This window comes from Anopheles moucheti, chromosome 2, assembly GCF_943734755.1.
Source record: "Anopheles moucheti chromosome 2, idAnoMoucSN_F20_07, whole genome shotgun sequence".
In the NCBI taxonomy this organism is placed as follows: domain Eukaryota; kingdom Metazoa; phylum Arthropoda; class Insecta; order Diptera; family Culicidae; genus Anopheles; species Anopheles moucheti.
Window position 1 is genome coordinate 81,851,064 of NC_069140.1, and position 27,967 is coordinate 81,879,030.

General features: G+C 43.2%; 1 protein-coding gene across 3 annotated transcripts in view; it reads right to left on the reverse strand.

The window, feature by feature from the left end:
- Positions 1-27,967, reverse strand: part of LOC128309419 (dystonin) — a 113,997-nt gene that overhangs the window by 54,668 nt on the left and 31,362 nt on the right. For 2 of the 3 annotated variants that reach the window (XM_053045800.1, XM_053045801.1), the window contains exons 1-6: positions 9,120-9,284; positions 4,797-5,076; positions 2,984-3,692; positions 2,712-2,916; positions 2,267-2,635; positions 691-1,606 (exon numbers count right to left, since the gene is read on the reverse strand). In XM_053045800.1, the coding sequence (XP_052901760.1) occupies positions 691-1,606; positions 2,267-2,635; positions 2,712-2,916; positions 2,984-3,692; positions 4,797-5,076; positions 9,120-9,269 (2,629 nt within the window). In that variant the 5' untranslated portion in view covers positions 9,270-9,284. Of the gene's footprint in view, positions 1-690; positions 1,607-2,266; positions 2,636-2,711; positions 2,917-2,983; positions 3,693-4,796; positions 5,077-9,119; positions 9,285-26,005; positions 26,177-26,244; positions 26,335-27,967 lie in introns of those variants that run through there. The other variant, XM_053045799.1, reaches the window with a different exon arrangement.

Here is a 27,967-nt window from a genome sequence, read left to right on the forward strand (position 1 = left end):
AGGAATTGACGAATATAATCACTTTTAAATATCGATAATAAGTTTGTAAAAAGTAATCTATTCACTTCCTCTATCGATCCGCTTCGTACCAGAGCACAACTTCAACTGATCTGCAGCACGCCCGGCAAGCGTCTAAGCTCATAGTGTGCTCACGCGACGAATAGTTATTTGAACCAACATAAAGCAAACGTATCTCAACACCTACTGATGGTGATCGTAATAAATGTCACCTTCTTTGGAAGAACAATTGGAAAATTAATATCTCGCTCGAGTGGAACAATGGGAAAAAATTCCAATGACGAACATAAACCTGCTCAACCACTAACTAAAAGATGTTACCAAAACACCAAAAAATTTAAGCCTTTCGCAGTGTAACTACGTCTTTTGTTTTGGACATTCGATTCCAAATGAATGCTTTAGGCGAGGGCGATAATAGCCCAATCTATTATCGCTGACCTTCACGAACATCCAAAATGGGTATTTCCAGTCGGGAATGAAGCGATCGACCAGTGATCACCCAATTATCCAATTATATTGCTGCACATGGTATTCGTTTGGTGAGACTGTTATTTAATCGTTTTCAATTTATAATGCCAAGACCCAGGTTAAGTGAAAGATTTCGCATTTTCCATAAACGGGATTTTCCGTATAATTCGATGCCATGGTTGGCTATATGATATGTAAACATACCTTCTGCTCTGGCACGTTTCTCGAATTCATCAAACAGCCGGTTCACTTCGTCCATCTCGCGACGCAATCGACGTAGTTGTGGATCAGCTGGATCGCCTTCCGCTAGCAACTTATCCGCATCGTCGTTCAGTGCCCGCCGGATGGCCGTCCGCTGTTCAGCACCCATCGCGAGGAACTGTTCAAAGTCCCAACCCTTCACGACCTTGATTGTGGCAAAGATCATGTTTTGTCGTAGGCGGAGCTGCTTCTTCTGCCATAGGGCCACCGAGCGGTCAAACAATCGCTTCAGCCGTTCGGCTGCTTCAATTGCTTCCTGATCCGGTGGTGGTAACAGTAGGCACACACCATGGACGGAACCTTCCACACCCTTAGATGTTTTCACACGCCATTTCACGCGTCCCGACGTATCGAGCAGGGTGCAGCTTTCGTTTTTGTCCAGGGAAATGTTACCCTGCTTGTACGAGCAGATCGATTGCACGGTGCACTGCCGGTTGACTGGCTGCTTGCGCTGCTTCAATGGCACGATCGCGGTTGCTTGGTGTTGCAGCTGAGCAATCGTTTCACCGAATGCGTTCAGCTCCTCGCGAATGTCCTGCATGCCTCGCAGCAGCGATTCGCCTTGATCGAGCGTAAACTCCGACTGCGAGTACTTGCTGTTCAGAATTTCATCACGCTTCGTCAGCCAGTTCTCGGCTTCGCGTACCTCGTCGAAGAACGAATGGTAATCGGTAGCATGCTTCAGATGCACTTCCAGGCAGAGTGTTAGCTGCAACAGCCACGACCACTGCGACTGTAGCGCCTGCAGATGACCCTCAATACACTTGGACGCAGGATGCGACTGGACGAGTAGCGCTTCCCCGCGGTCCAGGATGGTAGCGAAGTGCATTTCGCGTTTCTCTAGCTCGGACATGAGGTTCTGTGGGAAAAGTATAACGTAAATTAATTCTAATCATTTTTCTTCGATAAAATCCATAACGAAAATCACTAAACACAGACATCAATTATAAATTCAAACCATGGCTACTAAACTTTTCATAAGCGTAACTATTACAAAATCAACTTCCAAGCGACGTAAATACGATAAAAATCGAAAATAAAAACACAAACATAAACAGGACAATAATGGACAAAAGAACAAATCAGGGGAATGGATTATTACAACAAATCGACCAGAAATTAACAGGACACAAAATTAATTATAATTCAATGCACAACAAAACAATAACAGTAGCAAACAGTACCAAACAAAAAGGTTCAATAACAAAATACTTGTTCAACACTGGTTCGAAGGAAGAAATGAATAACGGTTACTTACTTCCTCACCATTTCCATACGTACGCTTGTAAGTAGACTTTTTGATTAGTATTGTGGCACAAGGACAGGTTAGAGTGTATTATAAACACATCAAAAAGTACCGAAACAAATGGAAAAAGAAAACATAAGAATGAGAATCGAAGAATGTAACGTACTTTGTTTCATAAGAATTAAAAAACAGCATGAAACAACTAACTAACATCATGTAACGACGAGTGACGTTTTCCTTTCCGTAATTCATTTCATCACATCATACACTTACCTCATAGTACCGATGGACCGCCGATAGGTCGAGGTTTTTATCTGCCCAATCGCGGCTAACTTCGATCTGTTCGCGATCGTTCAACCAGCTCAGTTCGGCCGTGGCGGTAGCCAGGAAATCCACGAGCGCATCCAGATCGGACAGTCGCTTGGTGGAGGTGCTCAGCAGCTCGGCATACACCTTCTGCAGCTGGCTCAATCGCTGCCGGTACAGCTGTAGCTCCTCGCCCGTGAAGTTTGACGCGTGCCGTTCGCACTGTGCTATTTTAGAGTGGAACTGGTCGATCACTTTGTGCTCGTGCTGATGGCGCTCTAGTTCCACTTTAGCGGACGGAAGGTCAGAACCGTAGTCGGAGGTATGCAGTTGTTTCTACAAGCGCAACAAAAGAGAGATGTTTTTTTTTAAGTTGAAGTCTTCCAACGGAGTACACAAGATCAAATCTTACCAGTTTCGATTGGCACCATTCTGTGTATTCTTGCACATCCCGGAAGTAAGGATTGGTACCGATCTGTCGCGTTTCCGTAACGACGCGCGTTTGCTTCGTTATCGTCGTTTCTTGCACCGGATAGCTCAGACCGGACAGTTTTTGTACTAGGCTAGTATGGAATGTAGTCCTTAGCTGGGACCAACGTTGGTGTAGCTTGGTGACTCTGGAATAAAGAAAACGTCACGTTAAGAAAGTTTCCATTTTGCTTTCAACAAACTTTCAAAACATACTTCTTGTGAAGATCGCTGGCCTGCGGATAGCGACCATCCTTCAGGTTGTGACAATCATCATTCATCTCCTGCAACGGTTGCTCTAAATGCCGAATGTCACCATCGAGCCCCTCGACGATGTTCTTCGCCTCGACCGGATGCAAGCGTTCGATGCGGCGGCTTTCCTCTGAGATTCGCGTTTCGATCTTCGTGATGATCGTCTCCGTATGCTTGTACTCGCGCTGCACCTTTTCGGCAATCTTCTGCAGCCGCTCGAGCCGCTGCACTTCCTGCTGGAGTATCATGTCCCGATCGGCCAGCGCCGACATCAACCGATGCCAGGCCTTTTCGAGCGCTTCTGGACGGAGCTCAGTTTCTACATCCACCTCACCGATCGATTCGAAATACTTCTCGAGCTCCTTGTAGATCGAGAACAGGTGCTGCTTGTCACGCTGCCGCGGTGGTACCTCTTCGGTGCGAAATCGATTCAGGTCGGTGAGCAATCGCTTCAGCTCGATCAGCGTGGTCGGGAAGGCTCGCTCCTGGAGGAGGGAGGTCTTTTCGCGGCACCAGTACAGTAGCTGCTGGGCCTGTTCGCGATACTCCTGCACGCGTCGCTGTGAGTCCATGTCGAACAGTGGATGCATCTGTGGCGGTTCCGGGAACACATCGTACAGTGAGCTCAGGTAGGTTATCATGGACTTCTCATCCGGCTCGTTTGTATCGACATCTGTTGGAAGAGGAAAAAGACAATTCATTATTTTTCCATCGCTGTGGTGTTTCAAAACAGTTGTTTCAAATCATATTATCCTAACGTTTTATATCCAAACTAGATAACTAGAAACGGATTCGTAGAAGAGACCTAAAGAAACCTTATTCAAACAGTCAAACAGTAAACAACTACAAGTTCCCTAATTCAGAATTTATCTAAGAATATTTTGAACACATTTTTGCCATAAAAACAGTTTTATAGCAAACAACAAAATCGCACAGACAAAATCCACTATTATAGTGGACCGCTATAACCCGGGAAAAAACCGAACTCGAAGTAAGTTCTCGAAGCAAGTAACTCGAATTTCCGCGTAAGTCGAATCCTGGTGTAAAATTGTTTATACTTCAAAGTCACAGAGTCGACTTCCTTCTATAGACTTAATTTTTTCACCGAATCAGGCGATTTTTAAAAGGAATACATTAAAATAAGTTTGAAAGAAATGTTTTATGTGACAAAAAAAGGTATTTTTGACCAATTTTCATCTTTTTGCTTAGATTTTGTGCTCTAAACTAGCTCATCTGTCAAATTTCCAGAAACCGCGTATCTCCGAATCCGCGTATAAGAGGAACCGCGTCGGGGACTGCCTGTATATTTAAACGATTCTGTATATCCATGTCTAGATTCCGGGTGAATGAAGCACCGCACCGTTTACGGATAGAGCGTGAAAAATTGCCCCTAAGGGCAACGCAGTAACGATGACATTTGAACGTCACAGAGCGTACCGTCGGAATTCTATCGAACCTTTTCCTTTTTCGGGTTAAACCTACGCAGCGTGTCATCAAGCGTGTAAGTAGCCAAGTTCGTGCGCTGTTTAGCTGAACGCACAGTTTAGCTGCTCTTTGATCCTACCGCCACACTGTTGGATACTCTGTCCAAACAGTTTCACTGCAGATCGGGTCTCCTCATACCTGTTCCGTTTTGCAGGCTCATGTTTAATTGAGCGGAGCGTTAAAAGAGTCACCTGCACGCGCTATGTTTTACGGTGATCTTCTGCAAACTCTTGCTCGTACGACTTAATCAATCACACTACGGCATGACAAGCTCCACGCTGCAAGGTCTTACCTTCGGGATCCAGCAACCGAGTTACGCCGTACTCCTTTTCGACCACGTGGAAAGCAACCTCGAGTCGTTCCCTCGGTCGACGCGATCGTGATTCTCGCCAGTCGATCAGATCGGGTCGATTCCGGTGGATGAGCGCTGAGAATGCTAAACCGTCGCGCCATGATGCGGTGAAGTCGTTTACCCGTACTCCTGGGTATTTGGCTGTCGAACGGCGGGCCCAACGGAGCAGCGCCTCTCGGGCGGTAAGATTGTCCTCTTGTCCAACGACAATGTCGGAAATCTGGAAAATGATAAAGCAAACGTGTAGGGATATAGATTAAATGTGTGGTAAAATGTAAATAATCAATTGTAAAAGTTTTTTTAATAATTGCAACCGGCATGAAGTATATTTTTTGTAATGTTTTATGTACTGCAAAATAGATAAAACCACTGTCCGGTCATATTTAACGTAAATTCCTCTCAAATAACAAATCGTTAAATCGTAAATGATATTAAGTTATCTTTACTTTCATTAAATCACGAAAAAACATGCACTACACAGTGAAAGCTTAACCACGCAAGCGGTTATAAAGACATTTTAGACAACGGAATAAATTTGAAATTCTATTCCCACGCAAAGAGTGGCATTCGAAAAACACAAAAAAATGGAATCTGACAGCGAACCACATGGCCGCGGAACAAGCCGTAGTACGGGCAGCCAGCTGTAACAATGCTGCATAAAAATGGCACATTTTATTCAACAACAAATCGGTGCAAAGATAGAGGTTGCACTGCAACAAAACGGCGGAACCCATTCACAAGCCGGCGGCGCTGGACATTATCCAGCCATCGCACACAATGTCGGGCAACAAATGTGGCTGCGCAAGTATTGTTCCCTGATTTGACTATGGCGTGACATTTTACTTTTCAATGCCATCAGCACACACTCCGCGCATAATGCTTCAACATCGCAGAACGTAGGCAAATCGCAAAATCACGGGGCCGAGACGCATCATCCCGGACGCGCGCTGCTGTGTTGTCGGTGCACAAATCGAGTTCTCAATTAAGTTTTGCCTTCTGGTGTCGTCGCCGCCCCTTTTGATTGGCAAAACGTGTGCCCTTTTTCCCTCCGTGCAACGATCAATCCATTGAAAGAGATATCTAATAGGAACCTCACTGATCTCGCACAGCCGGAAGACTATCACAGCACATTCAATAAGACTTATGTCTAAAAAGGCCGCAATATACGCTCGAAATGGCAGCTTTTAATTGAATTAGGGAAAACTAATTAATTCATTTTACCGTCAATCATAGCTTTCCACCATTTATCAGGCACCGCTGCGGGTGTACGAGGCTTTCGTTAATCATCCCGTAAACGATTTATTTTCCTTCTTCGGGCAAATCACTGTCCGGCTGTCCGTCGTCTAGCTGCTGGGTCTTTCAGTCTTTAAAACCCACATTAAAACCCATTTATAATATGGGTTCGAGAGACAGGCAAGAAAATGTGCCCACATCATGATCGTTTAATGCTTAACTCTGTCGATCCCTGTGCACTGTCATTTGTTGCTAGTAAATAGGGGTTGCAATTCAAGGCAGCAAATCAATTGCTATGATTATTAATGGAGTCTACATTGTAGTCGTTTAAGACTCGATTTTAAACGACTGTAAACAGGTGTATTGTGTATCGATCGATAAGGATCTTTAGGAATATATAGAATTGAATTTTCATTTTCAGATTAATAATGTTTCACTAATAAGAATTCCAACCAGTTGCAATTCAAAGTACAAAATAACCCCCCTCAAACACCTCCTGCTGGGTTCATTAGTGTAACGGATAGCCTTGCAAGACCGACAACCTGCCATCGATTTTCTCGGAGGCTTCGGAGGCTGTCGCACCAAAAAGGGAAAAACACGAACAAACACTAAACAAACAAATGGTCGTGCATGGCGCAGCGATCTACACGATTCCTTAACCTCCCAGACAGTCGGGGTCAAATGTAATGTAATCAGAGGTGCCAGAAACAAAATATGACCCTCCCCCACCGGTTCCCACTGCGGGTTTTAGTTCGCGAGATTGACGAAAGCTGCAATACGAAACCGATACAACGGCTAATAGTTTGCTTTTTTTTTGGGAGCTCGTTTGGTCAAGGATTTACAACCAATAAAACGGAGCCACCGCCAAACGTAACATAACCGAGGAGCGTATATGATTGACAACATAACTCCGTCAAATTATTAACGCCACCACGTTCGGCGTTAATAAATCAATATGCATCACGCGCGGTCTTGGCGTGTGAGAGATGGCGTTAAGTCGATTTCAGGAGTATGCAGGCGCCTTACGGCGAGTCTGACACACACCGATACGTCGTTTAGCGTCCGAGTGCGTTTGTGATGATGGATTAGCCGTCCACGGGGGACGGTTTTTTCCGAAATCACCCCATAAGAAGGTGTCCATAACTCCTGCTCGGTAGGGGAGTGCGCTAAACAAACATCTTTATTTTTGGGATTATCTACGCCAGCTGTCAGAAAGGGTCATAAAAAAGGGTGTCAGTGTTTATTTTATTCGGACCCTTAAGCAATCCTCAAAAAGGGCATGCTAACATTCACACACCGCGCAAAACATCGGACAAAGGTTCTTAAGCAGCTCTTGCAGGCACACGATATGGAAATGTTTATGTTGTCCATTTCCCTAAAAAAAAAAGAATCATAACACCCTTGGAGGTGTTCCTTAAAAAATAAATACGCAGTAAAAAATTCTACTAAAACCAAATAAAACATCATCAACTTCCATCCCACCTGCATGTGCTGCTTCGACTCTCATCGGTATTTAACACTGTTTTATTAAGTCGCTCCAAATTTGGCACACCAAGAGGTGGGCGCCATTGCCATCCGATTCTGGCATTTGTTTGACCGTAGCGATTAATGAAGCTGGGGAATGGGATTCTTTGGAGAACATAAAGAACCTTTTAAACATTCAATTATCACATTCCTTCCGTGGGCCACCCAACTGAACATTCCTTCCCCATCCCAGTGTTATGGAATGTGCTTTGAGAAATTGAAGAAATCCTAGTTTTGGACACTGAATGCAAAGAAATATAATTGATTTTTCATCTCTTTTGTTGATTGGTTACAGACTAGCAAACAAAATTCAACGTTTTCCAGCAGAAAAACGACATTTTCCTCACAGCTGTTTCTGGTCAAACGTCATCCATCGAGACGCTGCTACTGATGGCGATTTTCAATTGAATCACCCCCTAACACACTAACGACCGGGCGCGCGGTGCACGGTGTACAAAACAAGACGCGGAGGGTTTTCAAACGAGAATGGAATGTGTACATGCCATTGTTGCTAAATTATTCACCACTCGAGATCATATCAAAAAACCCTTCGTCAATGCACATTAAACCCGCCTGATCCTCGCTGTACGATGCCAATGATCGGCGTGAGGAAATTACTGGGACGAATGATCACCACAAGCGCCTTGTGTCCCATCATCACAACAACAAAACGACACGAACTCGAAGTGTAGTACATAGGACTCCTCTGCATACACACACACACCCATACCCGTCGCCATTTGATACACAACATATCAAACACACAGCTAATGATATTGCCCCGAGCAATTACGATCTAGGTCCGCAGCGTCATTGGCTGCGCTACGTTTGGTGATCGGTTTCATAAAGCAAATATCCTCCGTTTGCAAGCCCAAAAAGCTACCTACCAACCGGTGGTAGGTGGTGTGCCATGCCAAAACAGCCGACAGCCCGACGACAAAACCGAGAGCCATAGATCATGTAACATGCTTGTAAACATTGAACGGTACAACACCATTACCAATGTGCTAACTACCCCAGCCGTCGATAATGCTACTAGCCACGGACATGCGCACACAAACACATGCTCCCCGCCGGTATCTCTGTTGACACTGGTGTGCGAGAGCGATGTGAGTGAGAGTGTCCGATGAGGTTCGTCGCTTGATGTCGAAACATACGGCGCTGGGGCGTTGAAGTCTTTCGTTTGCTAGGTTGATGTAACGAACATTTTACACCAAATCTTCTTGATGTTTTCACGAAACATCACCAAATTACATTTAGTCAATGATAACTTTAGCTTAACCTTCTAAAGGAAGGTATTCTACCATTTGTTTCCTGCCCAATAAAATAATGATCATCCATCAACAAAACGCCTTCAACAGCAGCAGCAAGTGACATATTAATATGAATTTTTTATGGCACCACTATAAAGACATTATAAAATAAAGCCTTCACAACCCCTTACAGAAGCGTAACGTCCAATCCATTTTCCACTTCGACCACCCTTTCGAAACACGGTGCAACTACCTTCGCCCGCTTGCTATCCATTCGGCCGGTGCGCATGTAACCGATCTCGGTCGTCTTCACGTCCCGGTTCTGCCGGATCATGCTGTCCGCCTGCTCCTGCTCTTCGGCCCGCGTCAGCGTCGTTATCTTCCGGACAATGTGGGTCGTCATCCGCCGATGACCATCCGCTGCCCGCTGGGAGCTTTTCGTCGTTTCGAGCGTGCTGCCGAGCACCTCGGTCGAGAGCCGCTTGTTGCGGGTCACTTCCGACACGACCGCGCCGCCACCGCCCGGATCGCCCCGCGGTGTCGCCGCCACCACCAGCTCGTTGCCGTACGCGAGCGATGACGGCAGGGCCCGCCAGTGGTCCCGGTTTATGTCATCGATCACATCCGGCAGCTCGGTAACGGTCGCTTCGATCACCTTCTCGTTGAGAATTTCGTGCCGAAAGCGTAGATTGCTGTCGTCCAGATTGGTGGTGATGGCTGGACCGCGCCCAACACTGCCACCCGCACTCGAGCGCGAGCTGGACCGGCTAACGACGGCGTACGAGCTTCCGCCCGGATTGTTTTCGCGCTGTGCCTTCATAAACACCCGGCCGCGGGGTCGAAATTCGTCGTCGATTTTGTACATTGCGCACCACACACACTTTCGGTGATGTATTTGTCCGTTCCAACTGACGAAGGGAATGCAAATCTTCAACTATTTTACACTAACACACAACACTCAAGACGTACGCGATCGTTCTGAAGGAATTAAAAGAGGAGTATTGATTTCACTGGAAGGGATTTTACAAACGAAAACTTCCAGAACATTATCCTGTCGAAGCACACAGGCCGACTGGTGTTCTGGAATGCATTTAAACTCAATGTGTGAGGCACGTGTGGCGAAGAATCGAGCATTAAAAATCTATTTTCCAAATCACTGGAACCAGAAGAGAAAGAGAGAAACGACTCGACATAGCAGACGTACCAGCAGTTCTAATCACCCCCTAAAACGGTTTCAATTACGGAAGAACCTCAAACATAAACTCCTAAAATAACAGAAAATTACCGTCTACAGCCGTACTTAAGCGCTGTTGCTGCTGCTGCTCAGTTTTACGCAAAGGCAGCGAAGAAAAGAACCAAGTTCGAAAGGCAACGACCCGCTCGTCACCTTCTGGTAACAAGCAGTAGCTTGTTCATTGCTTCCTCCACAATTGGGCGAGCGTTGAAATGGGACGTTTAGTTGTCGGTGCACAGTTTTCCACCTGTTCGTTGGCGCTTGTTCTAAAAGAAAACCCAAATTCAAGTGATTTGAACGTACACGAAGAGAGAGAAGGAGACGATACAGACATAGAACGCACGTAAGTATGAATCACGGTTTCGGTCGATCTCCGAGCCGGCAGCACATTGCTTCCACAGTCCCGGAAGTAACGGAACCATGACGAGACACCCGTGACGGGAAGTTTCGCCCAAGAACCGGTAATGATACAAGTACCATTCTGACAAAAGGTGTTCAGAGGTCATTTAAGTTGAGGTGGTGCGTGGCTTTGGAAAAAAATGGATAATAATTAAACATTCATTAAATACCTCTTCCTGCACTACGTTACCACTTTAACAAACCATAAATTTTACACTAAACGATACTTTTATTATGAAATAATTTATACCGAAATGGGCATTACATCGTAAACAATTTTTAAACTTAACAAACTAGATCGTTCCTTTTTTTGACTATTGTTTTTACCTTCGTATTATTTAAAATTCACTTAAGATCATAGATAAAATTGCTAAAAGATTATTTATTAAAATACCTTCCCCAAAAGGAAGGACAAAATTTTGCAAATTAAGTACTCCATTTTTACTTTTCGCTAATTAGCGAAGCAACAGTTATCTAGTCTATTATCAAGACTGCGTAGCGATTAATCACAGCCATACGCAGTCACAAGCTGACATCAGCCATCAGCTGCGACAGTAGGCGGAACTTGGTGGAAAATGGATATGCGTGATATATTTTTCCAGTGAAAGGGACCTTGCTTCTTATCGGCCATTACATCGAGGGGCAGCTGTAAAAGTTTACCCAAAAAAACTGACAGGCAACGTCAGCTGATCTGGACACTATCTTGTAAAGGTGAAGCGCATTCCAGGCGTACCATCATTAACTTCATGTACTACACATGTGACATACGACTACGCTGTGACATGTGCATTAGGTGACTACGCAGGTATTATGGCACACAAAATTGATCGGTTGAAATTTTATCTTCGTTTCTATCACAACAAAACCGGGTAAGAAATATATCACGAAGCGCATTCGAACATATTTTAAAATTCAATTAAAAGTTGAATACCTCAACGTACTTAGAGTAAAATAAATGGAGTTAAGTATGATTTCCTTCCCGAAATCCAAAAACTCCAGGGGCAAATGTTATCATCAACATGCAGCAATAAGTGCCCAACGTTGTGCAACCCCTGCTGCTGCTGACATTATTTTTGTTGCCAATCTCATCGATCCACCCAAACGATGTCGATCGCCTAAAATGGATCACCGCACACAACAATTCGAGAAGGGGGGGCGTACAATTTGGCCACCACCAATCATTCATTCGATATTGGTGTGTTTTAGTTTTATTTCTATTACCGGTCTCACTGAAAGTGACCCCCTCTTGTGGGGGTTTGAAAAATAATGAAAAAAAAAACAACCCACACAAGATACACCCAATCGCCCCGTGGCATGTACGAACAACAGCTCGACCGGAACCGAACCACACTGAACCGAACGGACGCCGACGGATGATGGGTTTTGCTTTTTTAGGTAGCGAATCCGCAGGCAAGTTGCAGTTTGTAAGCGATTCGCGTTGAAGCAGTTTTTGTTTGTTTGTTTTGGCGTGGTGGGCGTAAGAGCAGCACCGGATGCGTGGTACCTGTGTGCGCGCGCGGAGGTTCTATCCATAAAGATATTTAAATTGCTATATTTTCGCATTTGGCAATGAAGCACGGGAATGCGCTGGGCGCTGTGCTGTTTTGCCATTAAATCAGTTTCACTGTGCGGTCGGCTCAGTTTGTGTGTTGCGTTTAGAATTGGGTTCGATAGTGACCGACGATAAACACGATGACAATGCCATTAAAGCCCGTGCAGTAGGTGCGGGGACATTCTGAACATGTCGATAAATACAAATATGGTCCCGGGGTTCGTCGCTTGACCATCTACAAGTTCCACATAATCTTAATACTTCCTCTAGCAGGTACAGTAAAATGATTTATTTTTATTCTTTACATAATTTTAATGATTTTTGCCATGTTCGATATTTTATCCAAACGAGTCATTAATCGAACGGGAAATTTAAAAAAATAACATCTCTTTCAAGTATACTATTTTTAGGTATATACATTCAAGAACCAAAAACCATTGTGTGGGTTTCGTCTCTATTTCAACGCATTCTAAAAAGGCCCTCTGACCACTCTGACAACGATGTTCCCTATTTAGAACACATAAGGAAAGCTAGTACCAACCGGTGTCCATTTAAGTGCCAAGCGTTACTCCCGGTTCATTGCTTTAAGGTTCTTTAATTCAATTAGTAACCGATCTGAATGCGGTAACAGTCGCGGCTCTCCCCAAAAAAAAAACGCAACCGACAACAGCAGACGTGACAGCTATGCAAATGACACGAGACAAGTGCATGCCACTAACACAAAGGCAAACCCGGCGGGTGCCTCCTGGAAGCCTGGGGCAATAGACGCTTGCCCGTCTATTTACAACCGACGCCGAAGTAATACAGTGTGGTTATCATGTTTTGACCATGTAAAGAATATTTTGTTTGTGGATTTTAAAATACAAAAACAAATTAAAATGTTTCACTCTTTCTTTTATGAGTATTTCAAAATTATTAAAACAAACTTAAAGCGTCTATTTTTCCCTCTAAGTGTGCATCATTCTATTTATTTATTTAGCACTTCACAAACTGTACGGTGAATCGTGCGCGACACAAACTAATGTCACGCAACCAACACCGACCCCCATCATCATCGTCATCGCCCGCTCACGATCTCGTGGGCGCTTGAATAACTTGAATGTGGATCACCAGCACAACACGTAGGAGGATGTGAGAACCGGGCCGTGTGGGAGAACTCTCTGACCAGGGGAAGCAAGAGTTTGTATTGCTACTACTACCAGCTGCTACTACACCCCTAGGTCCGCGCGTACCGCCCCGTACCGCTTCTCATCCTCAATCACTGCACAACAATGCCTGCCACATTAGCGATGATGAAGGTGTCAATGTTGAGCAAATCACCACCATCAACCATGCGTCCGCCTACCCACACCTCCCACTCGATCGAGTGTCTCTTATCGAAAACAAATCACCGATCGGTGTGCTGCCGATAAGGGATGGCTCGGAAGCCCTTGTGATGATACGGTGAAGGTGGTACGCTTGCACCTGTTTTGCAACATCAACCACAACCAACAACGGTCAATTGGTCCATTGTCATTACAGCCCATTGTGACCAATTTCGACCAGCATACTACTGGCTGAGCAGGTAAAACATTGTGCACTCTGAACCAGCCGATCCAGTTCCCCCGAGGTGAAATTTAATTAACGGTGACATCGGAACACTGTGATACAAAAGTAGGGTTGTGCGTTAATTATGGGGGGTCAATATTTTTAAGACTTCTGTCCAATCTGTCTACGCGCATGTCGTTCTCTCTTGCTCTGCTTTAGTGCCCGCCGAACATTGGTGATTCGCCACCGTATATCTCATTGCCTTAAAGCAACACACATGTTGGCACTAGCCACACACAATGCACTTTAATTTGTTATCTTTCACATATTTGGTTTTGTTTTGCTGGTGTTTTTTTCATTTCATCGACACAAGAAGATGCACCAGAGCTGCAGTAATTACGATGCCGCACGCAAACAAACACACATCCCGAACAATAAAGAGCCAAGGAGATGGCGAGGTTATTGATATCAAATTTCACCGGTGCGCGAGAGCACTTATTCACACAAACAAACTCCAGTGCTAGATGACACCTCGGCACTGGTGATACACTACACGCCGAACTGGCTCTTGGGCGAACCAAAAATACACTCACACTCACAACTTAATCATGAAACACATCGCTATTTTTCCCAAACGGCTACAAAAACAAATAATGCACAATTGGTTGCCGACGAGCGATGGGAAATGTGTACACAATGGGGCCCCTCAACTGGAAGAAAGTTTTGACAAATCACTGTGCCAAAAGTGTGGTGCACGTTCCGAATTTTTCCGCAACAATGTACCGTCTTCGCGAAGGCCCCTTTTTAGATGTTCCATTTTTTGTCAACAAAAGTAATGTTTAAAAGTTGACTAAAATAAAGAACACAATATGCTATCACTAAGCCAATCGCCGCAATACCAGCGACAAAAGAACTGATCTACAACACGCGACAAACCTGCACTACCTTTTTATAGTGTAAATAGTCCGTAAAAATGTAGTTCGAAACACACGCACATAGCAAACTTCGGAAATTTAAAACAATCTCTTCTAACGCAACGACTTTTTACAACACAAATAAATACAGAACCAAAAAGGATAGATAAGAAATAGAGATTGTACAATACGATCGCGCAACCCGATTCGAACCGTTCGTTGCGTTCGCTAGCAATTGACTAAAAGCCAACTGTCAGACGCACACACGGTGGACATTGTTGCTTCCCTTCCGAAGCGTGTCACCTATCTCATCGCTCCATCTCTGTCGTTTGGCTCTCGCCCATGGAAGGTGTATATCGAGTCGAACGCCACCGCACAGCCGATGGGTCCCGCTTAGTACGGCGCGCTGCTGGCGGTAGGTCACAAAGCTCTCTGACACTTTAGGCACTCTCCCGGTCGGTTCCGCACGGCGGTGTGTATAAGGTTAGATGCTCTCTCTCTTTACTAGATTGCATTGCGTACGGAGTTGTTTTCCCGCTGCCCGCAGTGTTTAATTCCATCCAGAAGGGAGCACAAAGAGAAACGACGTCCCAATGTGACACACAGGTTGGCGTTTGAGGTTCTCTATTTTTCCCCGGTGGTGGGTTCCGGTGTTAAGCTTTCTACCCGCGTACCCAGAACGGTAGAACCGTGCATCATATGCTCACCATAATATTCGGGGTCCCCTACCGTCCGAACGACCACAACTGTCGACAAAGGTTTGGTTCGATGCTTGCAACGCACTAACACGACCCTTCCCGGATGTGGAAAAATGGGAAATAGTGGTTGGAAACTCTCTTATGCTTATACAATATTAGCCTTAAATGGTTATTTTAAAGGTATTTAGACATTTGCAAAATGCCATTCTGCAGACAAAAACTCAACAAAACTCCTAAAAGCCCTGCCATCAAGAGCAATTCCTAAGTCGCCGCTTCTGCGCGCACCCATGCAGAACAACCGAAGCCATACGCAACAACAACTAAAAAATGTTTCAAATACAAAGAAGAGGGGAAAAACATTATCAACAACTGATGCCAGCCGTACAGTAACGTACAGCCCCCACACACACGCATCATGTGGCGGCAGCTGCTCTTTTCTTTAGGCTGGTCACCTCCCGCAAACAAAATTAAGCTTCTTCTGAATCGCTCCACCGTTCGTGTAGCTATACTTTGCACAGCTTCGTTGCATGCCCAATTTCGGATGCCGCCAACAGCAAGACGTCATTCCCGCGTGCGGCCCCGTAGGTAAACATTATTTTAAACCTCTGTTGCCAGCGCTTCTTGCCACGTCGCACAGCGGAGGACACACGGAACGGTTGACTCAAAAAGCGTCTCCTAAATCTCTTTCTCATTGACGTTTCGTGTGGAGCGCACCGCAAATGCTTACAGCAGGTCATGGTTTTGCAGTTGGAACAATATTCGTGCACACGTCTCCTTGGGTGATGTACTCTCGCTACCGGCCATTGCTTCACCGGTTGTGTGTACGCTCTCTAAGATTTATGATCGGTGTAAGCGGCGCTGGACGAGACCCTTTTTTGAAAAGGGCTCTCCATCCTTCCTCCGCACACCCGCGATATGTACGGTACACGCGCGTGTACTACAGATCCTCCGGATGTGTAAGGCACCGGGGCAGCTTTACCTCCTCTCCAAACCAAAGCGCGCGCGTCTTGCGAACGTCGCCGCACGATCCTGACCAAAAATGGTACGATCAAGTTCGACGCGCGTCTCAATCAGGGTGGATTGATTACGTCACGAATCGTCCAGATTGTCCATGCCTTTCGTGTGAAAGGAGGGGCTGGGGTTTGCTGCCCACATGCACGCAGCATACAGCAGCAACTCCGCGAAGATTTCGTCTCTCGCTGTCGCCCGCTATTCATTTTTCAACGATACTTATAAAATCAGTTCCATCGTCGCGTAGGAGATTTCCGACACATGATAAGTCTCGGACAACAGCGCAAGCTGCGATCGTTAAGCGTGGGATGCACGGTGGCATATGAAGATCAACCACACCATGCGCTCCAACAGTCCCTACTATGAATTAGGGCAAGGACAAGGTTGCGTTGCGTTGGTGTAGATAGTCGAAGCACACTGGCTCAAGGTTACTTCGCCAACTTGCCGATCCGGGCCCATCAGTAGGACGGGGATTTTGTGTTCCCGCCTAACCACTTGCTTGGGGGCGCACTGTTTAACTCCACCTCTCACCCCGTGTGCAAGATACTTCTCAGCCGCCATGTCGCGCCTTTTATGCCTTCCGCAAGGGCAGGAATGTTTAGGGTAGCCTAAGCTGGAGGTCTATTAGCGACACGTCCTACGCGAAAACGGGGGTGCAGATCGATGATCTTGAGCGGCACATTATTCGTTCAATCATTTTACGATCAATTTTCGAAGGAAGACACTGTCTTTAAGGATCTTTTATAAAAATATCATCATAACTAAAATGAAATCAAAACATTTCTTTAGCACATTATACTCGTATACTCACTCATACCGGTTGCATAATATACTTAACTATCATCATATTGCGGTATTTTGTACAACTTTGCTTACCTGAAATGAAACGAATTAAAAAAGAAACGTGTTAATTGAATCTTATTCACGTCATACGTATATCTTCCCTAAATAAACATCCAAAAAACATCAATTGAACATTGCAGAGGCTTAAATAGCTGCTATGGAATAGCATTTATGGCTTGTTGGTAGCTAACGTCAAAAGAGCGTACAGTTCCAAATTTGAATTCAATTTCGATTAGCACTAAATTAGCAGCATGAACAATTTGGTACTTTCCTGCCTCAAAACATGCATGCAAAATCATTCCATAAAACGTATTATAAGCTTGCCTTAAAAAGAAAGATCGCTTAATAAAACCCTTTTCATCACCGCCCAGGTGCTGCTAGACGGGCAAAGTGATTAAATTATTTCTTCCTGCATTTAACAAAACACCCTTGGAGAAACCGTTGCACCACATCCGGTGCTGCGGGTAAAGGTTCAGTTGCGCTCTCCATTCCTTAAGGTTTGCCTACCACCCCCATTGCTGCACACCAAAGTATACTTCATATAAGTCGCTTGGTTTATTTCTTCTTGATAGCTTGGAAGCATTCGCCCACTACAGCACAATTTGCATCCATTTTTCATACCGTACCCAACGCCGCGACACAGCCTTTCAACCTTACCGTTGAACTTTACGCTTGGATGAGTTGGACTCGGAGACCAAGACCTCACCGTGGAAAGGGGGGGTGAGACAGAGGAAGTAAAAGAAACAGCATTCGATGAAAGCAACCGAAACACCGACCGAGACCGAGAGCCTTTTGTTTCATGGGTCGTGTATTTCTTTAATTTTGATGCCATTTAATTTCATTCAACACTCTCACACATAACAGGTGAGGTGTGTGGTGAGTCGATCGGGTTCCGGTCGAAAGGATCAGCTCACGTAAAATCAGCTGGTACAAGATGGCGAATGCACATCACAGCACAAGTCATGCATATAGTCACAAGTCAGTCATATTTACATACATTCGAATGAAACAGTGCTGAGTAGAGGCGAAAACGAATCCATTGTTTGTTGGTTCCGTACAGCTGGCGCGATTGAGATAAAATTTAGGTGAAATTATCGTTCCTAAAAATGGATAGGAATTTATGACATAAGGCAACATATTTTATCTAACACACCAAAGTTGCTTACAGTTTATCATTATCTGCACTCCGTTTTGTCAGTCTCATGTACACGCTATCGCACGTCGAAACGATATAAACATTATTTGCTAGACAAAACGTCACATAAGCTTTTGAGCTTCTTTATCAAAGTTTAGGATTTGTCTTATCATTCAAGTTCACAAAAGCAGTGCCTGAGCAAGCCTTGACTTGATATTTGGATTGAAAAATCAAATTAAAACAACATCGTGAGAAGCATACCATCACATTTGGACGAGATGTAGCAAACATTCTACGGCACACGATCCAGCCCAATCAACAATCAACCCAGTGACCTCTATGTTCTGCCTCCGAAAGCAGCACTTTGATGAGCGACTAGATTTTGAGAAAATTTGTTGCTTCTCCACCTAAATCAACACCCTTTCATTCATCCCAAAACACAGCTTATCACAAGCGGTACGCCACCGAGAAAACAAAAGACTACAACGCTCGCACACGCCAAAACAAGAGACGAACCCCAACCAATAGTCAGCGACACGACGATCTTTTTCTCCTATCTTCATCGTTACTAAACATAATTTCCTTTTCTTTAAATTGTTCCGCTTTTGGGCAATTCCAAATGGTGGGCATTGTCATGCGGTCTTGGGGTTTTGTTCCTGCACCGAATTCGTGTCACGTGAGTCTGTGGGAGCCACAGTTTTGTTGGTGGTAACAACGGAAATGAGTTTTCCCCACCAAAAAAAAACAAAAACACACACAAAACTGGCGGAATTGAAACATCTCAATCGGAAAGATGCCAACGCGCAGGAATTGGTGCAAACGAAAGTTTATACCGCCGGCGGAACGCTCAAACGCTTCGCGCAAAGACGGCGCGCAAAAACGTGAAAGCCCTGCCAAAAAGCAGTCCAATTAGTGACGATGCGAATTGGTTAGGCGATAGCCGGTGGTGCTGCATCGTTAGAGCATATCGCGACAAACGTAAATATGAGATGAGCGTGTTTTTTTTTTTTTAAAGGAATGACCCTATGCGGTGAATGAATGTTTCAAATTGACGTTAATTTCTGTTGGTTTGGTTTGATCGAAAAGCTAGCAAAAGCAGTCAGCTGGAAATTTTGACTCTTCTTTGTTTGTAGATTTGAATATTAGGAACATATTTAGCAACGTGAGCAACACTTAAGGTTATACACGCTTTACTATTAACATGCAGCAACTTCGAACGATCGATATTTACACCTAGCTTTTCGAGGTGCCTCAGTAATCAAACACTTTTTTAACCAGAAATTTCTTTAGCAGAAGCATTTGCAAAGTATTGAAAAAGCGTTTGGGATAATGTGTGTAATTTGCATCAACTTGACATATCGTGAACAGCGCCTCAATTGCCCGATTACCTTATTTTCTTCATCAACTTTAATTGGATTCGTGTAAATCCTTACCCTTATGCGGGCCTTAAACGTCCACCAGCACATACCACCCTACCAAGCAACAGCTAATGGTTATATCAAACATCAGGCTCACTGCATTTAAATGTCGGTTGCGGTAAAGTACAAAAGAGACCACACTCGGTGACCACAAAAAGAGCATAGGGACGGTAGCGCAAAGCATTAGGAGCCTGTTAGCAGATAGAAGCAGCTGCTGCAATCAAGTATATGTATAACGATTTTATGCAAAATCAAAGCGTCTAATACCTTTTTTTTCCACATTTCAGCTCGATCGTAACACCATGAAGGATGATTTTTCAAACAACTTTTCACCTTCGGCTGTTGCATTCACTCCACGCGCGCAAAGGAGTCACAATACAACATTACACAATCGATTAATTAAAAGTCGTGTGTCGGATATGCTTTGAATGTACTTTTCAGTATAAATTGAGCGAAAAAAGAATTACTCGTGTATGGTCACGCGTTTAAAGTTCATGAAATATTCATTTTCGTTTTACCAAACGATCGAATAACATAAGATTTGTCACACTAAGGACAAATTGTCTGTTGATTCCGTTTTTAAAAGAACACCAGCAGTCAACGGCACGGTTTGTTTGCATAATTTAAAACCTTTTGAATAAAACTCCATTTGAATAAAACTCCATAAACTCCTCTCATGACCATACCATATTCATGAGTATCTCTCTGATCGAAGCAAAAATGAATGATTGCATTAGCAATTTAATTCAAATTAGCACGATATCATCATCTATATGCTGGCTCATCGACGGAAAGCAAGAAATGCTCAGCATAAATCAATCTTTAGAAGCTTTAATTATCAGTACAATTTCCTAACTTATTTTAACAAAAATGGTCACATCCTTTCAACAAATCCATACATCGACTAAGTACAAACAAACCACAAACAAACTCATGCACTATTTTCTCACAATTGCTTTCTTACGCGTTTAATGGGAAGACAAATGTTTGCCAAGCCATCAGTTCGTTAATCAATAATATCATTTAAGGACATTGGCATTGTTCGTGAAGCCCAACAATATTTAAAGAGCGTAATAAGCATAATAATGAAACTCAATGCATTCTCAAATATATTTAATCGAAGGTGACGACGATTGCGCACATTATTCTTTACCAAATGTGAGCGAGAGAACGAAATCCGCCTAAAAGTATGCAACCGCGAGACACGCTTCAACTTCGCAGCACAATGGTTGACGGCGATACACACTTTAGGACAAACACATTTAAGTTGGCGGTTCATCTATCGTCTGGTTTCTCGAAAGATGATTTTAAAGTTATAAACTTTATTCCAATTTTATCTGCAAATTCAAAATGATGACATTGGGCCAAAATTTTCTTATTGCGCCATTTTCAGGCCTTCAACATCATACAGGCCGAAGAGGGTGAGCAGGTTTTTGCATTTCTAATGCAACTCACTCACAGCTACATTCACTAATGATATTCATCGTCACGAACTAAAACTGCACGTGATCATTACGCATCTCGGAAGCAATGCTAAACAACGCTGGAAAAGATTTGCTGTAATGGTAATTTTGATTAAAACTTTTATCGGACCTGTCGGGGGATTGTGCGGGCGCGTGTTAGGAGAAATTGTCTTAAAACCCTTCGGCAGCTGGCACCCGAACAGTGACACAACCCGTCTGGCGAACCAGCGTGCGTAGGATGAGCGGTCGCTGGTGAACAACCCTGCGCAAAGTAGGTAACACCGAATGGCGAAGGATTTTGTTTTATCCCTCCGATACAACCCATGCAACCCATTAGCGACACACATCGAACCGGACCGCTCTGAGTGGGACGAGATGCACCCGCATATGGCCAATAATCCTTTCTCGATCGTATGTACCAGGCACGGATCCATAACCGTGACGCCTGCATACAAATTAATATGTGTACGAGCACCCGACCACAGTCCACAAAGCAAGGAGCGTGGTGCGGACACTGTCGATTTTATGACATATCTAGCTCAATGACAACCGCATCATCATCAGCTGGCAGCCCATACGCGTTGACAGATTTTGTGAATAATAATAAAGTTTATGCGTGCCGCCATGTGCAATCGTGGCAGATTGTGCGAAACTAAACGGTCTTAAATATACAAAATACACAAAAAAGGCAGCTCCCACGGTGGGAATGGACGATCAACATAATAATAAGGGCTTAAGCATATTGACTCATATTGAATCATAAAAAGCACATCATTGGGATGAAATGGAATTGATCAACGTTCACGATCAGAGTCATGTTGTTGAAAGGGAACTGTTTACGTGTGGGAAGTAACTATTGGCTTCACAAGAAGCCCTTCATCTAGATAGTCCTTCAAACGTACTGTCTAGTAGCTGCGGGATGGTAATTGTAGTCATTCATTACGCAATACTTCAATAGCTCTAAAAGCAAATTATAGTTACACAACAAAGGCGTTAGATGTAGATTCAAATTTAATGTTGGAATTTATTATTTCGTGGAGAAAAAAGAAATCGTTTAAATATGTGCTTCACTTACACCTCAACAATGAGTCGAATTCGAGTTAAATAAGAAGCGACGTTTGTCAGTGGATCATATGATCCATTTTCGACCTAACCTATCCTAAAAATGATAACTTATCGGTCGCTTTAACAGGTTCAAATGCGATTGTACATTGCTCACCCATTCGCTACTCATAAAAACCCTTCAGCCGGCCTACATCCTCCTCGAAACAAGGTCGAGAAACTATTGAGGAAATGAGTCACCTTATCAGGCACCACAACAGCACACCCCGCACGAAATCGAACACATTATATGGTCTACTCCCCCCCCGGAAAGATTGCCATTCGGCAAATATAAAGCGGAGTTATGTTCGATGTTGCGTGACTGTGGATTGATTTGTCAAGCACTAGCCCGAATCGATCCGATCTGTCGCTTCCACCCGGACACAATGAAAAGCAAAACAAAAAAAAAACACCCTAACCGGGAGGTTGGGCCGATGCGGCAATTAGTTACCCATCCTGGGAATCGTCATAAATTAACCTAAGCACATTTGCCGCAGATAAAACACTACCGATAAAAGGGGGCAATTGATTTGCTTTTCAGGTTGGTAGGGTCGCCGCGCGTACGGTAAAATACAATTTAATTATTTAATCACAGGGCTGTTGACTAATTATGGGCGGGTGGGTACGTTCGCTCATACAGACGGGTACTACACACCTTGGGGAAGATCAGTTACGGGAAAGAACAAAGAGACTCTTACCCGGTGGGTGGCACAATATCACATAATTGATTTTTAGATCGCTTTGAAGCTAATTATATGAGGTAGAGCAGACGAGGTCTCTCTGTTAGCACACATCCGAACGAACATGTGTAGTGGGTGGTAACAACTTGCCCACTAGCTTCCAAAACATTCGAAACAACAACAACTCTCTTGTGGGCACCAGAATGTTGTGTAAAAATTGATTCTTGCACACACAGTTGTCATAAATTATTCGTGCCTTCGCAAAACTAGCTATTTCTACAGTTCATAAATTCAACGCCTCTGCACGCCGATCATACCACCAACCGATCCATTCTCCATTTACGAACCCACTTGGTTTACGATCAATAAAAATATCGCACCCATGCGCGCGTTGCAGAAGAGGAAGAAAAAAACTCCCCTCCCGCAGCATGTCTTTTCAATGAACGTAACATAGAAAATTCATTCATAAAACTAAAGGTGAACAAGTTTCGCGGGCACTATTTTACCTCGAAAACAATCTATACACACACGCAGGGGTGGGTAAGAGAGAGAGAGACGTGGCGTGGTTAAAAACATGCACACTGTAGCAGCCAAACGAACAGCTGTGCGTGATTTTTTTTTACTTTTCACACCGTGCTGCTTTAGTAACTCCCTTGGCAATCAAGTTCAACCGAACGATCGTGTGGGAGTGAGTGTTCTTGGAGTTGTAGATTCTTGCTTATTTTGAGGAAAAAAACAACATTCAAAGCTACTAAAAGTAAACTACGGAGAAATCACCGCCAACGCGTGGTTCGCCCTCGCAACCGGATGTTCCGGCGACATTTTTAATCGACTGCGTCAGCCTGCTCCGATTTGTGTGTGTGGGGGGGGAGGTGATGTATTAATCGATACTAATTCAATGCGACACGAACAACAACCCCATCTCGCGTGCTGTTTTAAAGAGCCCCCACTTTGAAGACAAAAGATTTGAATTCATTTTGCGGGGAGCTAAGCGACGAACCTTCCGAAAATGCACTCAAATTGCCGCTTCCGTCTCTAATGATCATGATCATAGCGGATTAATTAGCGACATACTGCGTAGCAACAGTCTACTTAAACAATCGTTGCATATGATCACTTAGCGAGACACACTGTAGAGCTTTAATAGGCACCCGGTTTGGTTTCATAAAAGCACTTCATTACTTCATTTGCAAAACGACCATTGTCATTAGAGTGGTTTGATTCGCGTGCCGGGTCGATTGACTGCTTGGCGCTGCTAATGGTGCAACGCGGCCGTTAAAGGGTAGCATATGATTGATATGATAATAAATAGACAGAAAATTGAACGGATCCGCTGAACACCACTATTCCCAAACCGGTCGTGTTTAGATTAGCTTCTGATTGAGCTCGTTTTGTACCATAGCTTTGTGAAAGCTAAATGATACAATACTTTTTGCAAAAAAAACACACAACCTGATTGGCAACAATGACAACAATATAAATATTTATCAAACCAGCAATAAATAAATGTTGAATTTATTTTGTCTTGACAAACAAATATACTTAAGTTGATTTATAAGTGATTGCTTTTCTTGCTAGTGACAAACAAAAAAAACAAAACAACTTTAAGTTCGTGTTATTAATTTGTAGCTTGCAACTAAAACCAGCAACTAAACCTCACTAGTCGCGTCTAATCTGTGCGACTGTACAATAAACCAAACTCGTATGCGAACATTAATCGTTTGCAATTTAAAATCACCAGAACCGTTTCTTGCAACTCATGCTCAATAATATGGCACCGCCTTTACAGACACCTACAGCGCAGCAAACCGACGACCAGCATGCACATAAATCTCTTCATTAGTGATTTTCCGCCGTCCCGAATGTGTCGGTGTCGGGTTGCGTGGTAGCACACGTCAAGGTAATGTGACTATGGCTGCCGTTGCTGCCTGCTAACCGATCAGCCTTAATCCGGTCTGATTGGATAGTCGGCGAATGCAAAATGCAGTGAAATAATTCGTCAACTTCAATACGGATCGTGTAGGAAGTAAATATCCTGCCCACTAATGGCACACGCCCGTCTATAAACCCAACGTATGGCAACTGGACACTACTGTAGCTGAGCAGCAATTTTTTAATCTGTTCTAATCTAGTTGAGTCGTATAGTACGTAAAAATATACAATTTTTTATAATACTCAGGCTTGTGCTAATGATTTTTATTTGTTGATTATAAATACAATGATGGACATGATAGCATGATGAGCATGAATAAAAGCGAATCAATCAGTACCATCGAGAAACAAGAACAACACAAGCTAAATGCGCCTGAATGATGCCGCAAAGATACGTGGAAGTTTGACCACTAGCGAAATCCTAGATGCTAAACTTACCCGCCGTGTCCACTACATAGATCAATGGCGCAGATATTCGGTGGGGTACGATTAAATTTGTATCGAAAGTTACGCACGCGGGTTTGTGCGTCCCCCGCGTTTTGTATGCGTAATGAATTTTAAGAGGACCACCAATCACACAAACACGTGTCGATTAAACATGCCGATTAGACGACGAACACCAATACGAAGATGCCATGACGGTATTGGATGGTAAGTAAGGGACATTTAAATTTTGGTTTGATTTCGTTTAGTAAACACATGCGCGATTGTGATGTAGTTGGTGGGTGGTTGTGTTGCGTCATTTGGGTTTGTGTGTTGTGACAAAGTGGAAAAAAGAGGTGATCAGTACGAATGCAAAACATTCTCAAAACTATTGACTAATACAATTGTGTACTCTATTCTGGACGAGTGTTTACATCTTCATTCCAATTCAATAAATTCAATACTTTTTAATAGCATAGTTTGAAAAATCTTTCAATATTTTGCTTTGATTCTGTTATGCTTTAAATTTAGCATTCCTTTACTAACAATAAAATGCTTACGAGTAAAGAGCAAAAATTTAATGACATAACTCTACCTCAATAGCATTTCGTATGTTGCGAAATTCATTCGTGTAAGCTACTACTTTCAAAAATAAACAAAACGTGTAAAACGGTTCCAATGTCGAATGTTTGTTAAATCTACATGTAACAAAACATTATAGCCTCCTGTCCCTGCATGCTTATTAAACAATCCAGTATTGTAATGAATGTGTATATTCCATTCAATATTTCACTCCTCTCATCACCTACCTGGAAGTGCAGAATGATGGTCCAGATAAGACCGAGTGTGAGTTTCGGGTTGCCATCTACGATGTCCTCCGCACGAATGTTGACTAATTTGATCTTTTTGTACCGCAGAAAATCCAGCGCCATCTGAGCGTTCTGCAGCATGTGGAAGCGCATTTTTCCTTTCTCCCTTGGCTGAAAAGAAGCAAGAGATATGTTAATAAATGCTTGCTGTTCCTTCATTGCTGCTCAATCATACTTACAAGATGTTCGCCAGATAATACTTCCAAGAGAGAAAGAAGATTGTGTCCATCGCGCAGATCTTCGAACAGGTCATCGACACGACGGGAGGCCTGAAGGGTGTCAGAAACGAAGGCAGTAATGGAGATTAGTTTTATGGTAATAATAATAGTACTATGTCGTATTGTATACCATTAAACAACTTGTCTGTATGTATATGCGCAACGCATGCAACAGTAAGATAACATATGCAATCAACGATAAGCGAAAAGATCGAATTGAAAACATCTTTTGTAGAATCATTGCTTCAATTAAAATCAACTTATATGCTTCATGTGGATTAAGGCCTTACTATGCAATACTAAAAATAAAATTTATTGAATCAAAAGGATTTTACGACTGCTTTAGATAACTTAAGCTCAGCACCGAAAGATAAAGTCGACTACGCAGCTTAATTTTCGATTTAGAATTTAATTTCTACGAAAGACACATTTATGTTAGCGTCAGTTTGATAAGCGCACATATTAAAGTAGTAAAATCAATTGTGTGAGGAAAAAGTGTGATGTTTAGCAACAATAAAAAATAAAAATCGATTTAACTTGAAAATTAATTGAATAACTGTAGAGGAAAACGATGAATAAAGACAAACTTGTTAAAAAAATATCGAAACGTATACAGAAAAGCTCCAACGATAAGAAAAGAAAAGTACCAATCAAAACATGACACCAGCACTCGAAGAGAAACAGATGAATCAAAAACATAAAGAAAAACCATTCACACGACAACAACAACGAAAGTGTAACACATTGAAGAAAAAAAAAACGCCCCAAAAACGATCGCCGAAGTCAAACAACATTCAAACGACACATTTGGGTTATTTTCACCGTGCAAAACAAAAACCGAAATCCTTTCGACTTACAGCTGGCGGACAACAGGGTAATCCGTTGATGATTACGCAAACATGTAAATGGGTGTACGTCTGTAATAGAGGGCGGAAGAAAGATAGAAAATACGAAAATAACTCGTTTGAGTAATTGAGCACAACTGGGCAGCGCAGCAGGTGGCAATAGCAAACTTTTTTTAATTAATAATATAAGCACACATTTTTAAGATAATTTAAAAACGAACTTTAACTACTACAACCATAATATAGTTGGAATTAAAAAATAAGATAATAACAGAAAACAACAACCAATTGGCAGGAATGGCGAAATAATAAAACCATAACCTTTTGGCACACTTAATCAAACTACAACAACGTCAAAAAGGACATCAATCAAGCATACCTTTAAGTATTTCCAATGCTTTTTTTTATTTGCAACAATGTAGGGATGGCATAAGAGGGGTAAAATAGATTAACATAGAATTTTGATAAATTATCGAATGAATGAATCGAACGCGATAATGAAAATGACACAAGCACACACACCAAGCCTGTGTTACGGGAGGCAAGATCAAAAAAGGGAGTTTAGGTAGTAAAACATCTAAAGGCAAACATTGAGCAACGATCTGGAGAGTGAAGGAATTACGAGAAAGGAAGTAAGAAAAATTACCCGATGTCGCAGGAGTTACCTTAAAAAAACACCCTTTTACAAAACTTGGAAAGAATTGCAATAATGTAATAAGTCAGTACCAACTTTCATTATGACAATTCTGGACGATGAAGAGTTACCAAACAACAGGAACAAATATAAGAGCCTCAATATCTTCAGCTTCGAGAGAAAAAGAGCAAGCCCACGAAACTGT